Source organism: Cyclopterus lumpus, chromosome 5 (assembly GCF_009769545.1).
Source record: "Cyclopterus lumpus isolate fCycLum1 chromosome 5, fCycLum1.pri, whole genome shotgun sequence".
In the NCBI taxonomy this organism is placed as follows: Eukaryota; Metazoa; Chordata; class Actinopteri; order Perciformes; family Cyclopteridae; genus Cyclopterus; species Cyclopterus lumpus.
Window position 1 is genome coordinate 11,921,122 of NC_046970.1, and position 15,353 is coordinate 11,936,474.

At 40.2% G+C, this 15,353-nt stretch overlaps 1 protein-coding gene across 2 annotated transcripts; it reads left to right on the plus strand.

The window, feature by feature from the left end:
- The first annotated feature begins 726 nt into the window (after positions 1-726).
- stx16 (syntaxin 16) lies at positions 727-7,751 on the plus strand. 2 transcript variants are annotated; one of them, XM_034533056.1, is made up of 9 exons: positions 727-1,230; positions 3,775-3,786; positions 3,899-4,006; positions 4,243-4,383; positions 4,619-4,781; positions 4,934-5,022; positions 5,507-5,650; positions 5,979-6,059; positions 6,230-7,751. In XM_034533056.1, the coding sequence occupies exons 1-9, from the start codon at positions 1,105-1,107 to the stop codon at positions 6,329-6,331; spliced, it is 966 nt and encodes a 321-aa protein (XP_034388947.1). In that variant the 5' UTR covers positions 727-1,104; the 3' UTR covers positions 6,332-7,751. The 2 variants fall into 2 exon arrangements, with proteins under 2 accessions (XP_034388947.1, XP_034388948.1); XM_034533057.1 differs by having other exon boundaries at positions 729-1,185.
- Positions 7,752-15,353: the final 7,602 nt, after the last annotated feature.

The following is a 15,353-nucleotide window of genomic DNA, read 5'->3' on the forward strand; positions in this document are numbered from 1 at the left end:
ATTTGCTAGTAATTGCGTAATAATATTGCAACTGTGCATCTATAGAGCAAAGTAATGTCCCAAAACCACATGTAAAATATGTAAAGTTATAACCTGAAATTATGTTTTTCCTTTTATATAACATGTGAAAGTGTTTTAGGATCTGGAAATCATATGTATAACATGTTCATTTATCACATCTGAAATGTTTTTAACATGGACTTTTTGACAAACATTGTCAACTTAATGTCCACTTACTGTTTACAGTCTTCTCCAGGAAGTAAATGGATAGGGTTTTGACATTATTTTGAATGAACTTCGCTGCGTAAAAATATCTTCCAGACATGTTATAATGATGTGTATAATGATCCAGGATCTACGAAAATGCAATTATTTGTTAAAAAAAGATTTAACAAAAAACGACAAATTAAGTTCAACTACTGGACACAAGGTGTCGCCTACTTCATGTGCACTTCAGGTTTCAGATTTCACAATTGCGTAATGGCTTCCAAGCTTTCGTTGGGATTTCACAAATCATGCTTGTACACGTCTTGAACTCAGATGTAAGATGAGCACTAACACTTCCCCCTCTGTACATACATCGTTATGCACAGTGAGCTCATATTGATGTGACAATAAGCCAAAAAAATGTGGGCGTGGAATAGTGAACCTTGAATTGTTATGTCAAACTTCTGTTTCCAGAGGTCAAGAACCGAGGCGGTAGGCGGCGATAAAGGGCTTCAGTTACAATTAACAGCCGCAGTAAATAAGTAGATGAAGAAGCTCTTCACGCAGGTGTTTACGTGTTCCCACTTCCGTAGCTGCCTAAAGCGGAATAACGTTACTAATCCAACGTTTAATTCCGACATTTGAGAAGAACCCCACGGTCATGTTTCTCTTTTTTTAACATAAGCATTAGAGATGCCTGACAGATAAGTATTATCAGGTCGTTTCCTGTCCGCTTCAGGCGCTGTATCGCGAGCTTTCCTCATCTTTCATCGCAGGCAAAGCTAAAGCTAGCGGTGCTGGTAGCTGGTCAGCGGCAGTTGACATACTTTATCAAAAACACCTGATCCGCATTTAATCCAGCATTAATTATATATACATATATCAAACAAGGCAGTCATGGCCACTAGGCGTCTGACCGATGCCTTCTTGTTAATGCGGAACAATTCAATCCAAAACCGGCAGATATTGGCTGAGCAAGTGAGTACATACGACCCCCGCCTGAGTACACGTAGCAATGCTGCGGTGAGTGGTCTGCATCGTTTTGACATTTTACTGTGTGTGTGTGTCATATAGCCAGTCACTGAGCGGTGTCAGCTAGTTAGCTTTTCTTAGATACATGTGTGTGTTATTAGTAGCTGCTAGTCGTTACTCAGGAGGATTTCTACACCGGTAGTGTTTCACCTCAGGACTCATTGTTTTATTTGGGGGTGATGGAGGATTGTGTTAGTTCTTCCCTCTAGTAAAACATGTGCTGTGGTCACTACATAGTAATTTGATCTAATATATATGCCATTCTGTAACTTGTAATTCATTGTTCCACTTGAATGTAGCTGGTGTTCTCCTATACTTAATAACATGTATGGTACAAACTGGCTGTGTCAGAATCCTGGAAACTACTGCTTGCCATTCAGAAATACAACATTATTATATATAGTGGATTGATTGATTATGAAAATGTATGACATTTGATAAAGAAACTATTTAATGTTGATACAATCTGTCGAAATACCCAATCCACGTGATAAAGCAGAGAGTCAGGGCTGATACAAATCCAGCAGATATGATCAGAGCAAAACTGTCATATTGTTCTCTACAAATTATTCACGTTCAGTAATTTAAGGAATAATTCACCCATGTATTAAAATATTGTCATTATTTGCATGTGTACTGTCAGTCCCATTGCAGATTGTAATATTACAAAGCACACGGTAGTCAAGGCTGTGTCCTACCGTCCCTCAACACATTTTTGAAGCGTGAGCATGAACAGTTTACAGGTCTCTAGTGTTTGTGCTGGAGTTCACCTTACGTCTCTAGTAGAGGCTGGGTGCAGGATGCACAGTACAGCAAGCAGGTGCAGTGTGTGCATGACCATTCACACTCGGTTGAGAACATTTTAACCAGTTAAATGCTCCCTTAGGTAGATGTATTGCTGAAAACATGTACACCCAGAGTCACTAAACACAAGGATATCCCTTCAGTTGAGGATACATTACCCAAAATATGCTGCTCAATTTAAGCTACTTAACTTAACTTCCCCTAACCTTCATTTCTTTATCCTCTGGTAAACTTTCTTTCATCTGCTGTTCCTGGTGGCTTGGAGAGGCTGATCGTTCACTGACACAAACAAACCTACAGAGTGAAGAACTTTTATTAAATGGCTGTGGCTCCTGGACAGACATTGTCTGTTAGTGCATCTCTGTGTATGAGACAGTGTGGAGTGATTATATTGCCTCAGAACTATAAGCAAGTAGGCTCAGAGATGGGGAAATCCAATACTAATGTTGTGGCCTGGTCCTCCAGAGCTGAGAAAAGTGATTCATGCATGACAGTGCAACTGCTATGTTCATCAGATGATGCAGTTATTGTGGACCAGCCCAGCAATTTGGTTCAATCCTTGCTTCTTGGCTCAAGGATTGATTGTTCAGATCTTTAATGGCAAATAGCTTTAGTGGCTTTTGACCAATCGGTCTCCGTCTTGATGCTTACTAGTTCTTTAGCTGTCAGTGGCTTGTAAAAAAGTACATTCTTAAAAGTGTGGTGTCAAATAGTGAAAGATCTCTACAGATCCTGGAATAGAGCTGTAATTTCAAGAACATCTGTCTCCTGTGGTCTCAAGGACACTGGACAAGCACATTGTGTCATGTAACTCAAATGAAGATCTAGAAATGTGACATGAACAATTATGTTTGTAGTCTAATATCTTACTTGTATTTAACGGTTTAGTTTATGTTTGGGCCCATTGTCCCTGTATTAGACTTCTATTTATATATGTTCATCCATGTTGTGAACTACGTTGATTTAACAGTTGCTGCACTCTCTCCTAATTTCACGGAGAATTTTGTTGGTATTATTATTATGTTGGTATTATAGGTGTTGAAATTAAAAATTCATTACTGATGTGTTTTTTGAACAGAGGGAAAACCTGAAAAAAAGCAACAACTGTTTTTTGTTATAGTTGTCCAGCAGTAAGCTACTCTCGTTTAATTTTACAGTAGTGCAATTATCCGGCATATACATATTCACAGGCTGATTAACTAAAACTATTTAGTTTGCCATTAGAAAAAACGCAGTTAGCTTGCTGAAGCCGTTTTTAAAATAACTGATTTTGCCATAAGGGCCATTCAAACAAGACAAGACACATGAGACATAATTATCTAAAACTTTTAAATTTATTATCGCATATTAACTTCGCGGTCATTTTAAATTGTATTGAAGGTGATTCTCTCGCTCTCTCCTTCTCTCTCTTGTTTATTCTTGCTGTTTCTTTCATCTAATCATATGTTTAAAGTGGAATTATTGTACAACTAGTTTCTAGATAAATATGATTTATCTTTGCGTTTGCATTCTAGTTTTATACTTTTGTACATACACCCACATGATTATATTTTATTTTAACAGCTCTGCTGTACAGATATCATCATTCTCATTCAAATGAATTAAATGTTGCATATATGAATATTCACAGTAGATTTTTTCCAGGGCTCACTTTGTTACTTTTGTCTTTTGTCTCCCTTTTCTTCTTCCTCTATTGGATGGGACCAATCTGCTGTCTGCCAATGCCATTAGGAGCTTGATGAGGTACTGTTGATTCCCTGTGTGGATAAATTACATAAGATGCATCAAATGCTTCTCCATCATCATCATCATGTTGAATTATGTTTTAATCAAACAATATGTTTGTGTTTTTAAGCTGGCTGATGATCGAATGGCCCTGGTGTCAGGAATTAGTCTGGATCCTGAAGCGGCCATTGGAGTCACAAAGAAACTGCCCCCCAAATGGATAGAGGGGATTGATGAGGTGAAACAAACACATGGGACTATAATATAAATATATAGACCTATCTGTAAAAGGCTGACCCATACAAATACAATATCCCTATTTATTAGTACCTATTTATTGGTGCAAAAACTCTCAATTGCATCTGTTTGGAATCCTGTAATTTTAAACTGGTGAAATATTCTGTATGAGCCCAATCATTTGTATTTATATTTTAAATGGAAGTCACAGTTTAACCATTGAGTTTCTCCTTATAGATCCAGTATGAAATCACACGGGTTCGGCAAAAGATGAAGGATTTGGCCGTACTTCATGACAAGCATATGAATCGACCCACACTTGATGACAGTAGTGAAGAAGAGCATGCCATAGAAATCACTACTCAGGAGATTACACAGGTACAATCATTTACCAGTGTAGTTAATATAGATAATGTATATTTGTATAGCTAAAAATATGTTTTTACTTGAGCACAAAGTCAGAAGAGCATGGTATGGTATTGAATCTTGACCTACTATGCTCTGATTGTTTAAGGGAGTGAATACAAACTATATCTGACTATCTTTAATGTTGACGTTGAAACGAAACATGGAGTTTGTTTCTTTTCGCTCACAAAGTTTTTGTTCTTTACAGATGTTTCATCGATGCCAGCGAGCTGTGACGGGCTTGCAGTCTCGTTGTGGTCACTGTACCGAGCAGGAGGAAAGGCTATTGAGAAACGTGGTCTCATCCCTGGCACAGAGCCTCCAGGAGCTGTCCACCAATTTCAGGCACACACAGTCCGGCTACCTTAAACGTACGAGTGCAGTAAAGCTGGGATTGGCCTCCTTGAATTCTTATTCTTCACTGTTGCGTTTCACTTTTGTAACCATCACTAAGGTTGTATCTCTTTTATCTTCAAGATATTTGCATGCTATCTAAACATAATGTCATTTGTTTTTATCCCAGGTATGAAGAATCGTGAGGAGAGATCAAAGCACTTTTTTGACTCTGGACCCTTAATGGAAGAGGATGAAGAATTGGCTGTATATGACAAGGTGACTAGCTTTTTAAAAAGCCATCACCATTTATTTTGGCTCAGGCATCATGTATACTACAATAAAAGAAGAGTTACTTCACCTTTTTATAAGCATGAGTACAGACGAGAGAAGAAAACAAACACATTTTAGATTCACACTCACTTGTTGATGCAGGTTCCACTGTTATGGACATTTTTATTTAGCATTTGGAAATATTAGATGTTCAGTTTTAGTCAGTTATTAATCCCGACTAGAACACAGGACATGAGGATATCTACCAACACATACTAGTGCAATTGGAAAATAAATCAGATGACTAATGTTTAAGCCATTTAAAAAATAAAAAATAAATCTACTGAGTGGAATAATTAAATGCAGCATTACTTGTTTTTCTTTTACATTTTGACATCAAATGTATCTGTATTTTGGTCTGAAGTAGTGTCTACATGTGTTGTTCCATTTGGAGTAATAATCAATAACCTACTTATTATTTTTTGTTCAGGGTTTCACAGGCGATCAGCTGATGCTGGTTGAGCAGAACACTGTCATGGTGGAAGAACGAGAGAGGGAGATCCGACAGATAGTGCAGTCGATCTCAGATCTGAATGAGATTTTCAGGGACTTGGCTGGAATGGTGGTGGAACAGGTATTTGAGTCAGTCCTGACATGCTTAAGGGAGAATTACTGGGACTCAATTAATAATTATGGCATAAGTCCAGTCACTTGAAATATTCTGGTCTTTCACATACAAGCGTGGGGTTGTTAGTGAGTTACTCTAATGTCTCCAAAATGTAAAGCATCCTGAAATTCACATTTTATATGTTGCATTTGTATCAACACAGCTTGATTGAGAATGATTAGGTTAGTGGCAGTGCTACACCAAACAACTAACATGCATTTCCCTTGTTTCAAATAAAGAATCTACAACTGAAATGTTCCTCTGCTAACAAAAGTCCCTCCTCTTCTCCACCTAGGGCACCGTTCTTGATAGAATTGACTTCAATGTGGAGCAGGCTTGTGTGAAAACGGATGATGGACTTAAACAGTTACAAAAGGTAAACGCAACAAAACGCAACTTTCAGCACGCTGCAAGACACAATTATGTTATGACTCACTTTGTTGCACGATAATAAGACACTGAATGGTTTGCCTTTTTTATTAATTAAATTGAAAGCAAATGAAGTGCAGTGTTTTATTTTTCTTTTCTTTTGCTTCTTCTTTGCAGGCAGAACAGTATCAGAAGAAAAACAGAAAGATGCTGGTCATTTTGATCCTCACTGTCATAGTCATCGTTCTCATTTTTATTCTTTTTGGAACAAAGTTTTAACTATGCATTCCTCCGGCTTTTGTTTTCTGTGTTTGTTGTGCATCTCTGTGGACTTAGACTTGGTTCTACCCAAAACAAAGCTAACTGCCTTTTCATACCAGGAAACGTTGAGAATAATTCCTCGTCCCTTTGCAGGTGCACTTCGGGCAGCTTGGAGACATTTTGTGGTTGATTTTGATGAAAGAAAAACAATCAACAAATCCGTCTGAGCTGTGGCTATTTTATCAAGTGACTGGCGCCCAAATAGCCAAGACTCTGTCAAACCCCACTATGTTGACATATGTATTTGTCTTAAAGGAAACACACTGTGGTGTATAAAAATGGACTACCAATGTCTAAATGCTAAAGCGGTGTTTTCTGCTTGATCTCAAAGCATGAATTGTGCCGTTTGTTGTGACAATGCATAATTTCTGCCAGGTATCATTGCAAACATGTTGTTTCTGTGAGAAGGATGTGACAAGAACGAATGTTTGTAAAAAACAAATATGCAGTAGATCTCATTTCACTGCAAATTGTTTTTCATTCCTACATTACATCTGTCTTGGCTCGGTATTTTATCTTGAGAGGCTAAAATAAAGTGTTTTGTATTAGGACAGTACCAGATATGATTAGAATAGTAATTTAGTACCATCAATATTCCTTTGGTTTAAGGACCACCTTATTTTTTCTATTTGTTTCCCTGTACTGCACAATTCCAAACTAATATTGAGAACATTGTTAATCCATTGTCTGCCTCAGGAGGTGGTAGACAGCCATGGACCTTCTCCAATTCATCCTGTAATTTTAAAATCATAACAGTGTCACACCTTATGCACTTTTCATGAAGTGCTCACTTTAAAACACTTAATTGTTTGTTTTTATGGTCCTTGTTTAAAGTGCTACCTTTTTAAACTCTTGCAGTTTGCACATATTGAGGCCTGAGCGGGGAGGGTGGTTGTGTTATGGATGTAATGCTACTGTCATCTGTATGATAAAGAATTATTTATTTTTCAATAGCTTCAAATAATCAAGAGGTTCGGAGGTGTTCGTCTCTGGTTGAATTACTGTATATTGAGTCTGTGTCTGTGCTCTAGACCCAACAGTTATTCTCGTTACTGTTATGTTATGTAATCCAACACAAGCAGACGTATGAAGACAACATAATTTTTCTTTTCAGATTGAACACATTACATTTTAGTTGGCTGTGTTGGAAATGTCATGTTCTTGTGGTCTATTAAGACTGACGAGTGGAAATTAAGAGCTTTATTTAACATATCTGTACTCGACTCTACACTTTATATACCTTTTAAATCATATTTGTCATTGATGTAAAGTCATGTGTGAAGAATATTTATGTCTTAGTGCTTAAATTTTGTTTTCCAAACGGGTGAGGAAACCAACTTATTTTCTTTCTTTTTTTTAAAATAAACCTGGAACATGGTGTTTTGTATTGTATCATTGATGCATAGATACACATGAAACAATTTACTTTAAATTATACAAACTATTTTTCTAATTGATTATGTACATTACTTAAGCAGAAATGCACAACATTTTACAGTTTCTGCTTCTCAAATGTTTTAGCTATTAAATATTGTTTGGTTTTTGACTGATACAGAGAAATTAAGCAATTTGAGGACATCCACTTGGACTAATGTGATTCACATTTTTCAATGTTTTGTACACCAAACAATTGACCAAGTAACGAATTGACAGATTCGCCGTACATGATCTTTAGTTGGATGTCTACTTAAAAGTGAGTGAACATTCTGAGAGCAGCCTCTTTTTTCACTATATCTCCTCTTCTCTCTCTGTTTATGGATGAATTTACATCTCTCTATTGCGCCTTACTAACTCTGCTTCCTCCCCGGAGTCTTTGTGACTTCACGTCTCATAGGGTCCATTGGACCTGGTTGTGTCTGATGCTTCCTGCCTTGGCCCTGCTGGTGCGCCCCGCCCCCCATCCTTTCTACCTCCTTCTGTTTCATGGATCGTGGAGGTCCATTCATACATTTCTGTCATATTCATTGAATGTGTTTATGTAGCTCTGTAATGCTGTTCATTCTGTACACATGACATCTATTGCTTCTGTCCATCCGGGGAGAGGGATCCTCCTCTGTTGCTCTCCTGAAGGTTTCTTCCCTTTTTTTCCCTGTGAAAGGGTTTCTTCTATTTCTTGAGAGTTTTCCCTGATCCGATGTGAGGTCCTGGGACAGGGATGTCGTATGTGTACAGATTGTACATTTGTGATATTGGGCTCTATAAAATAAAATGTATTTAATTTAATTGATTCCTTCATTTTGACTGTGTTGTCATTATCATGAACAATGTAGTTTCAATGATGAGTTTGAAAAGGTTATCAGTGCATGTCTTGCAAAATGGTCAACTGTTCTTCTGCTCTAAATTGAAAGTTTAAATCACTGTATTTCTGAATGTTCTCTCAGTTAAAACACTTTCTAGGTAAATTTTTAAGTTAAATACAAGTGACGCCCCTTTTTTGTCTCCGGAAGGATGTTACAAAGAGAACTGAGCTGCATTACATTTAGAGTAGTCACATGATCAAAGCTTTAGAGAAAATATAGTTTTTCTTAATAGCTGCTTCTGAATAATGCATAAATACTACATTTTCTGCCAAAGTTAGAACAGTTTTGTTTATTTTGTGTCTGTTTCTGTCCATTGTCCTCTAACTGGTTCAAAGTAGATGGTGACATTACTTCCGCATCCACCAATGAGGGTTCAGCAACATTTTATTTAAAATGTGATGACATCTTTGGAATTGCTTGCTTATTGTATAGGCCCACACAATCCTGATGAAGCAGATTAATTTAGTTTAAGTGATTTGTATTTATGAACATTTGTAAATGTTTTTTGTTCTTGCTCATTTTGTTATGAATTTTTCAAAATGTTTATGTTTTTGTGGGCTTTAAATCAAAGTGACACCAGTCCTCCCTCCACACAAGGTGCTGGAGTCTGTCAAACTTTTATATACCAGCACCTTCAAAGCTTAGAACAATGCAAAAAACTGATGTTCTCAGTAATAATGGATACCGTCATTGTGGATTCATTCACATCTCTGTTTTCTGTGCAATCAGCTCAATCTGGACAGACATAAATTAGAAAGTTTCCTGGGTCCACTATATCAAAATATTGTTGTCAAACCACTCTCATGTGAATGCAGTTCTAAGAATTCTAACAATAATAAAACAAGCTTCTAACTTCTACCGTTTAGTTTACGGGCTATTGTACAATATTGTTTTTTATTGAGATACACAAAACCCCAAACAAAGTTCATCCCCTCCCCAACTATTCTGTCAACATCAACATATTGCCCTCCCTGCAGCCTGCTGTCTGTACGTACTTCATCCCCTCTCTCCTGCTCTCTGCTGATGTACAGACTTTCTGTTCAGAGAAGGAAAGCCTGTTTGTTACGCTGGAGAGTTTCAAAGAAAGGGAAACAACCCGTCCGCTGCCCGTCTCTCCCTCCGCCACAATTCAGCCGACAAAACAACAGATCCCTATCTCAATGTAGAGCCTGCCTGCCATCACGCAGAGCACACGGGTGTCATGCAAAGTGCAGATCACTGATTTTGTTGTCATTCGTGATTATTATTTATTATAAGTTATTAAAGTGGTGATGTTGACCTATATGAGTACCATATGAGCTGATAGGAATCAAAATGTTACAGTTGTTTGTTTTATACATGTGGAAAAACGTTACATTCATTTTGTATAACTATAAAGAGCAGCTAAAGATGTTAACTCTAAAAACCTGATAAAAAAATTCCTCAGTGATATTTGGACATGATTTGACCGGATGAGAGGAGGATGGGCTACAGTGACAGGGGAGTGAGTGAGAGTGAGAGTGAGAGTGAGAGTGAGTGTGAGTGTGAGTGTGTGTGTGTGTGTGTGTGTGTGTGTGTGTGTGTGTGTGTGTGTGTGTGTGTGTGTGTGTGAGAGAGAGAGAGAAGAGTGGGAGGGGGACTGAAAACTACGGTCCTTTTAAAAGATGTTGTACTGTTGTGACTTTGTTAGACCTCACATCACCTCATGAGCAGCAAGGACAAGAATCTGAAAAGGTAAGTGTTGAACGTGTAAACCAATCTCTCCATTATCTAAATTGCAGGTGAGAATTATTTTATATATAGCATTATATTCAACGCTAAAATATGCTGTTGAGTCTCAATTTTATGCATGTTAAGAACATACTGGTTGTTAAATATATGATCCTTTTTATGTTTCATCTAAGAGATGGAGTTCTGGTCCGAGAATCAGGGACAGTCACCTCTATACTCCAAATTTGGTACTGTTCCTGGGAGAAACTGTACAAATAAGTAAGTCCAGTGCTATGATTGCCTTTTCAATCACTGTAGTGAGTGTGTTGCCTTTTGTATGCTTGTTTAAGAAACTTATTTCACTTCTTGGATATCAGCATGGTACCACATTGATGCAATACAATGATGCTAAAAGAAGCAACTTGTCATGAGTAGATTTTCTAAAACACATATCAAAAGATAGAATGTGATGTCAAAAATGGGTTTTACATATTTTCCATTTCTCTCCCAGCTACCCTGACAGATATCAGGTACCCCATTACCCACTGCACTATGGTAAGCAGCAGGATCAAGACAGGGAGTCCAGATACTGGAGTGTACCAGGATCAAGAACAGGAGGGGCTCCACAGGAGTACACTAACTGGACAGACCAAGAGCTGGCCGTCCCTTCTTCCTCTCACTTCCCTTTTATTCTAGACCGTCACACTCAGCAGCACCAGGACCTGGGAGAAAGAGAGTGGACAGCAGCTCAGAGAGCAGCGAAAGAATATGAGAGAGGCTTTCTGAGGGAGGGGTGGCAAAGGAGGTGGGAGCACTGTGGTCCTGTCCGCTACAACAGGGAAGTTTCTGCTACGAGGAGCGACAGCAGCTATCGAGAGCTGGAGGCTTGGGCAGCTCGATACAGCCATTCACTTCCGAGGAGGAGACGTATAGAGGCAGAGTTGAGGGGCGCCTCTCAGGGGCTGCTGGAGAGCAGCAGGCCTCCAGAGAGGGACAGCAGGAGTGGGACGGATTCTGGACTGGCAGCGCTGCAACAAGTCAGACAATCTGCAAACATCAGACAATCAGGACTGGGGTGTGCTAGAGGAGGCAGGCAGCACGCTCCGACCTATTATCCATCACAAACTCCTCCCACTGACACAAGCCACATGCTGGACATGAAAGAAAAGGCACACTACCAACGGAGGATGTTCAGCCAACCTCCTGGCTATATTGCTCCCCCTCCCTATGACAGCCCACATAAAGGCTCACCTGTACTGCACTGTGACACCAGCTGGGAGCATAAAGGTAAGAGACAACCCAACTGGTCACAGACCAAACTGAGGAAGCAGGGTGGTTCTGCAGATCTGTGCAATCACAAAAAAGGAGAGAAAGAGGAGTTTACAAAACAAGATGGGAATCAGAAAGGCTTCCTAGCGCTAGAAGGACTAATGCACAGACGACAGGAAACAGATGCTTTACAGGCAAGTATACCTTTTAGTATCCAGGAAAAACACATAGAGCGAGAGGGTGTGTTGTATGTGCAACAGCAACAAGTGTTACAAACAGTTGAGAATAAAAAGATAAATGAGGAACTGTCCCCAAAAGTCATTGAAGGAAGGGAGTTCAGATTAAACAAAAAGACAGGTGGGATGACCATATTCTGCTTGGTGTCTCGAATAGCAGGCACCACAGAGACGCCATCTCTGCCACCTAGTACAAACACAGTATTAGGAGGTTTTCCGAAAAGTCTAAGGAGCAGTAGTGGCATTAATCAAACTCACAAACTTGCAGATGAGGTAGATTTCAGAGCGCCAACACTCACAGAACCGCAAAATACTTCTCATGGGAGGAATGTTAAAGCCAAACAGAAGGAGACACCAACCTGTGTAGAAAGTGAGATGCTTGAGGTTAGTCTATCAGAAACGGCAGAGACAGATATTGTGTCCCCAGAAAAAGCAAATACAAGTGATGCTGATTCTACATTTGGGAGAATTGTTGCTCAGCCAGTGGCAGTCAAATATCCTCTGTGGAGGGAGCCGAGTATTACAAGCAGGGCTGAAACTGAGAGTTCATCCCCATGTTTGAAAGCAAACACAGAGGAAGGAGAATCAGATGTTCTGCAAGACCAAGAAAGAAAAACTCATCCAATTGAAGTTGAAGTAAGAAGACTGGACATCAAGCCAGACACAGAATCTGAGGACAATAAGGGTCTTCTGGTTATCGACACAACCTGTGTTGTTGTTCAAATGGAGCTGATTCCATCACTCAAGAAAGAGCATGTTCACAATTTACACACCAAACACAGTCAACTTGACACTCAAACGGCCGTCTCTCCTGAGTTTGTCCAATCAAACAGTCAGCTGAATCAAAAAGAGACCACTGACCAAAACACAGAAACAAACCCCCACTGCATTAATGAAAGGCCTGAGACCAAACTAGACTCATATCTTATGGAGAAAAAGGCACACAAGGGACAAAGTGAAATCTCTTCCTGCTGCATGTCCTCATCTCCAGTTTCTAAAAGGGAAATGTTGGAGGAGCGAGCTGAAAGGATCCTAGGAATCCCTCTCCATGACTGCATCACTAAGCAGCAACCTGAAGATGCAGCGTCACTTCTGGACTTGTGTGTGGAGGACCGGGAGGTTGAACCCTCTCCGATGAAAGATAACGACATTGAGGATGCAGTTGAACAAATCCAAGAGGAGACAAGCAAAGAGGAGCAGTTACAGAGTCAGTTAGAGGTTGGCCAAACTGAGGATACCGTGTGTTTGCAAGAGAATGATCAGGCGGCAAATGAAAGTGGTGGGGATGTTGCAGGACATCAGGATCAAGTGTCTAATATGTCTGAAGAGAAAGACATTGTCTCTCAACTCAAAACTGACATCAAAACTCCACCTGAACTTGAAATGAATGAAGATCCTCTGCTCAAACCCACCAGTGAAGAGGGTTCAACTGAGCAGGAAGAAAATTATACTTCTTCTCACCACTCTCAGTGTCTCAGTCCACCAACCAATCTTTCTGATTCTTCTTCATTGTCACCTTCTCCACACTGTGAAGCACCAACCCTTGACCTTTCTGTCTGGCCCTCATCCTCCGATCTTACGCCTCTCTTGCACATCTCAGAATCAAACAAAGAGGAAGGTCCTGATACAGAGTTGATTGCCCTCAGTTCGGCAGAGAACTTGGCTCCTCACCTCATCTCATCTCTGCCTCACACCATACCACTTCTTCATTCTGGATCAACAAGCTCCACTCTCCATACAGACCATTCCCCAAGAAATTCTTCTCTTGATTTCATTGTTGTTGAGGACCATGATGAAGAGGGTGAAACATCACATGTAATAAACAATGAGACGAGTGAAGCCTTTGCCAAAGACATGACAGAGGAGTTGGTGTCGCAGCAACAATTTGCAAGTGGCCAAACAGACAATGCTGCTTGTGTAAAAAAGAGCAATGTCACTGATGAGCAACACACAAAAGAAGCTGATAAGGATCCCATAGACCATATTATTGAACAGACTCCTAATATAGCCATAGAAGATGCCAACGAGGTTGACATTTTGCAGCAACAATTTGAATGTGTCCAAGCAGAGGATGTTGCTTGTGTAAAAGAGAGCTATGTGACTGAAGAGCAGCGACCAAAAGAAGATAAAGATCTTTTGGAACAGACAATATCCCAAGAAAAGGTGTCCGACAGTCAAACTCAAACAGGGGTCCAAATTTTGCTGCAACAATTTGATAATGAAGAAGAGAGTTTCATGACTGAGAAGCAATCAAAAAAAGAAGTTGATGAGGAACAGCATCTATCCACAGAAAATGCTACAGACCCTCAAACTCAAACAGACATTGACATTTTGCAGGACGTTGAACCACAGACAGAACCCTCTAACTCATCTCCTCCCTCATCGTCAGAATCAGACTGCGAGGTGTTTCGATCACCTTTGGATGTGCTCTCACCCTGTGACCTTTCTTCTCCACCACACACATCTAACGTGTCAGACGCAGAGTTTTTTTCTCTTCTGCCTTCAGTCTGTCCCTTAGCTTTAAATTCTGATGCTGATCCTGCTGCTGGCATCCATGAAACTGACCCTCCTTTTCTTTACCTGGACTCTTGTGAGGAATCCCTTCAGTTGCCATCTTCCTCTTGCACTGATTCACCCCCAGTCCTACGTTCCAGCTCTTCAACTCCTCCTCCTCAAGAGGAAGGTGAAGATGTTGACCCTGAATTACTCCTCAAAGAAGAGCCCCAGTATCCCATGGCCCTGTGGGATGCGGTAAATCGCATTAGGAAACATACAGCGCCAGATTCTGAAAATGAAGAGGAGGAAGTGAATGAGCTGTGGGATCCAGAGAGTGTAGGGGAGGACGTGCACTGCCTGGGTGTGGTTGAAGGCATGGATTTTGAGAGGATAGTCTTCGATGGAGCAGGACAACGTGCAGTTTCAACAGAAGAAAGTGTTGAGGATGATGTAGAGTTTGGACAAATCCAGGAGGACTCGTGTTATGAAGAGCCAGGCGGACATGCTGAAGAAGACACACTGTCCTGCAGCAGCACCAGCAGCCACGGCTCTGGGGACACTGTTATTGTTGCAGACGAGGACGAGGTTGAGGAAACGCCACCTGACGCCTGGACAGAAAGTATGGCAGGGAACGACAAGGAGTTTCAGACGGCCGAGGGAGAGCAATGCTGCGATGCTGAAGTAAAAGATGAGACTGCAGCTAAGGGAGAGGGAGATAATGATGGAGACGAGAGCCAGAGTCAGAGTGAGGACTGTCAGGTGGAGGTGACGAATAAAACAACCACGGCAGCGGAAATGGCAGAAACAGAGAGAGAAGAAAACGAGCAGGTGGTTTTAATGCCCTCAACGGTCTCAGATGAAAGGATGATTGAAATTGAATCCACTGGATAAACATTGTTCCAATTCATGTAATTAAATATTTACCAACTACGTACACTGTACATTGGTAGTGTGCATGATAATGCGCTGATATTTAATGTATTTTATAGT

Coding starts and splice junctions, on each gene's coding strand:
- stx16 (XM_034533056.1), top strand. CDS start 1,105: ATGGCCACTAGGCGTCTGACCGATGCCTTCTTGTTAATGCGGAACAAT. Junction 4,007..4,242: donor GGATAGAGGGGATTGATGAG/GTGAAACAAACA, acceptor TTCTCCTTATAG/ATCCAGTATGAAATCACACG. Junction 4,384..4,618: donor CTACTCAGGAGATTACACAG/GTACAATCATTT, acceptor TGTTCTTTACAG/ATGTTTCATCGATGCCAGCG.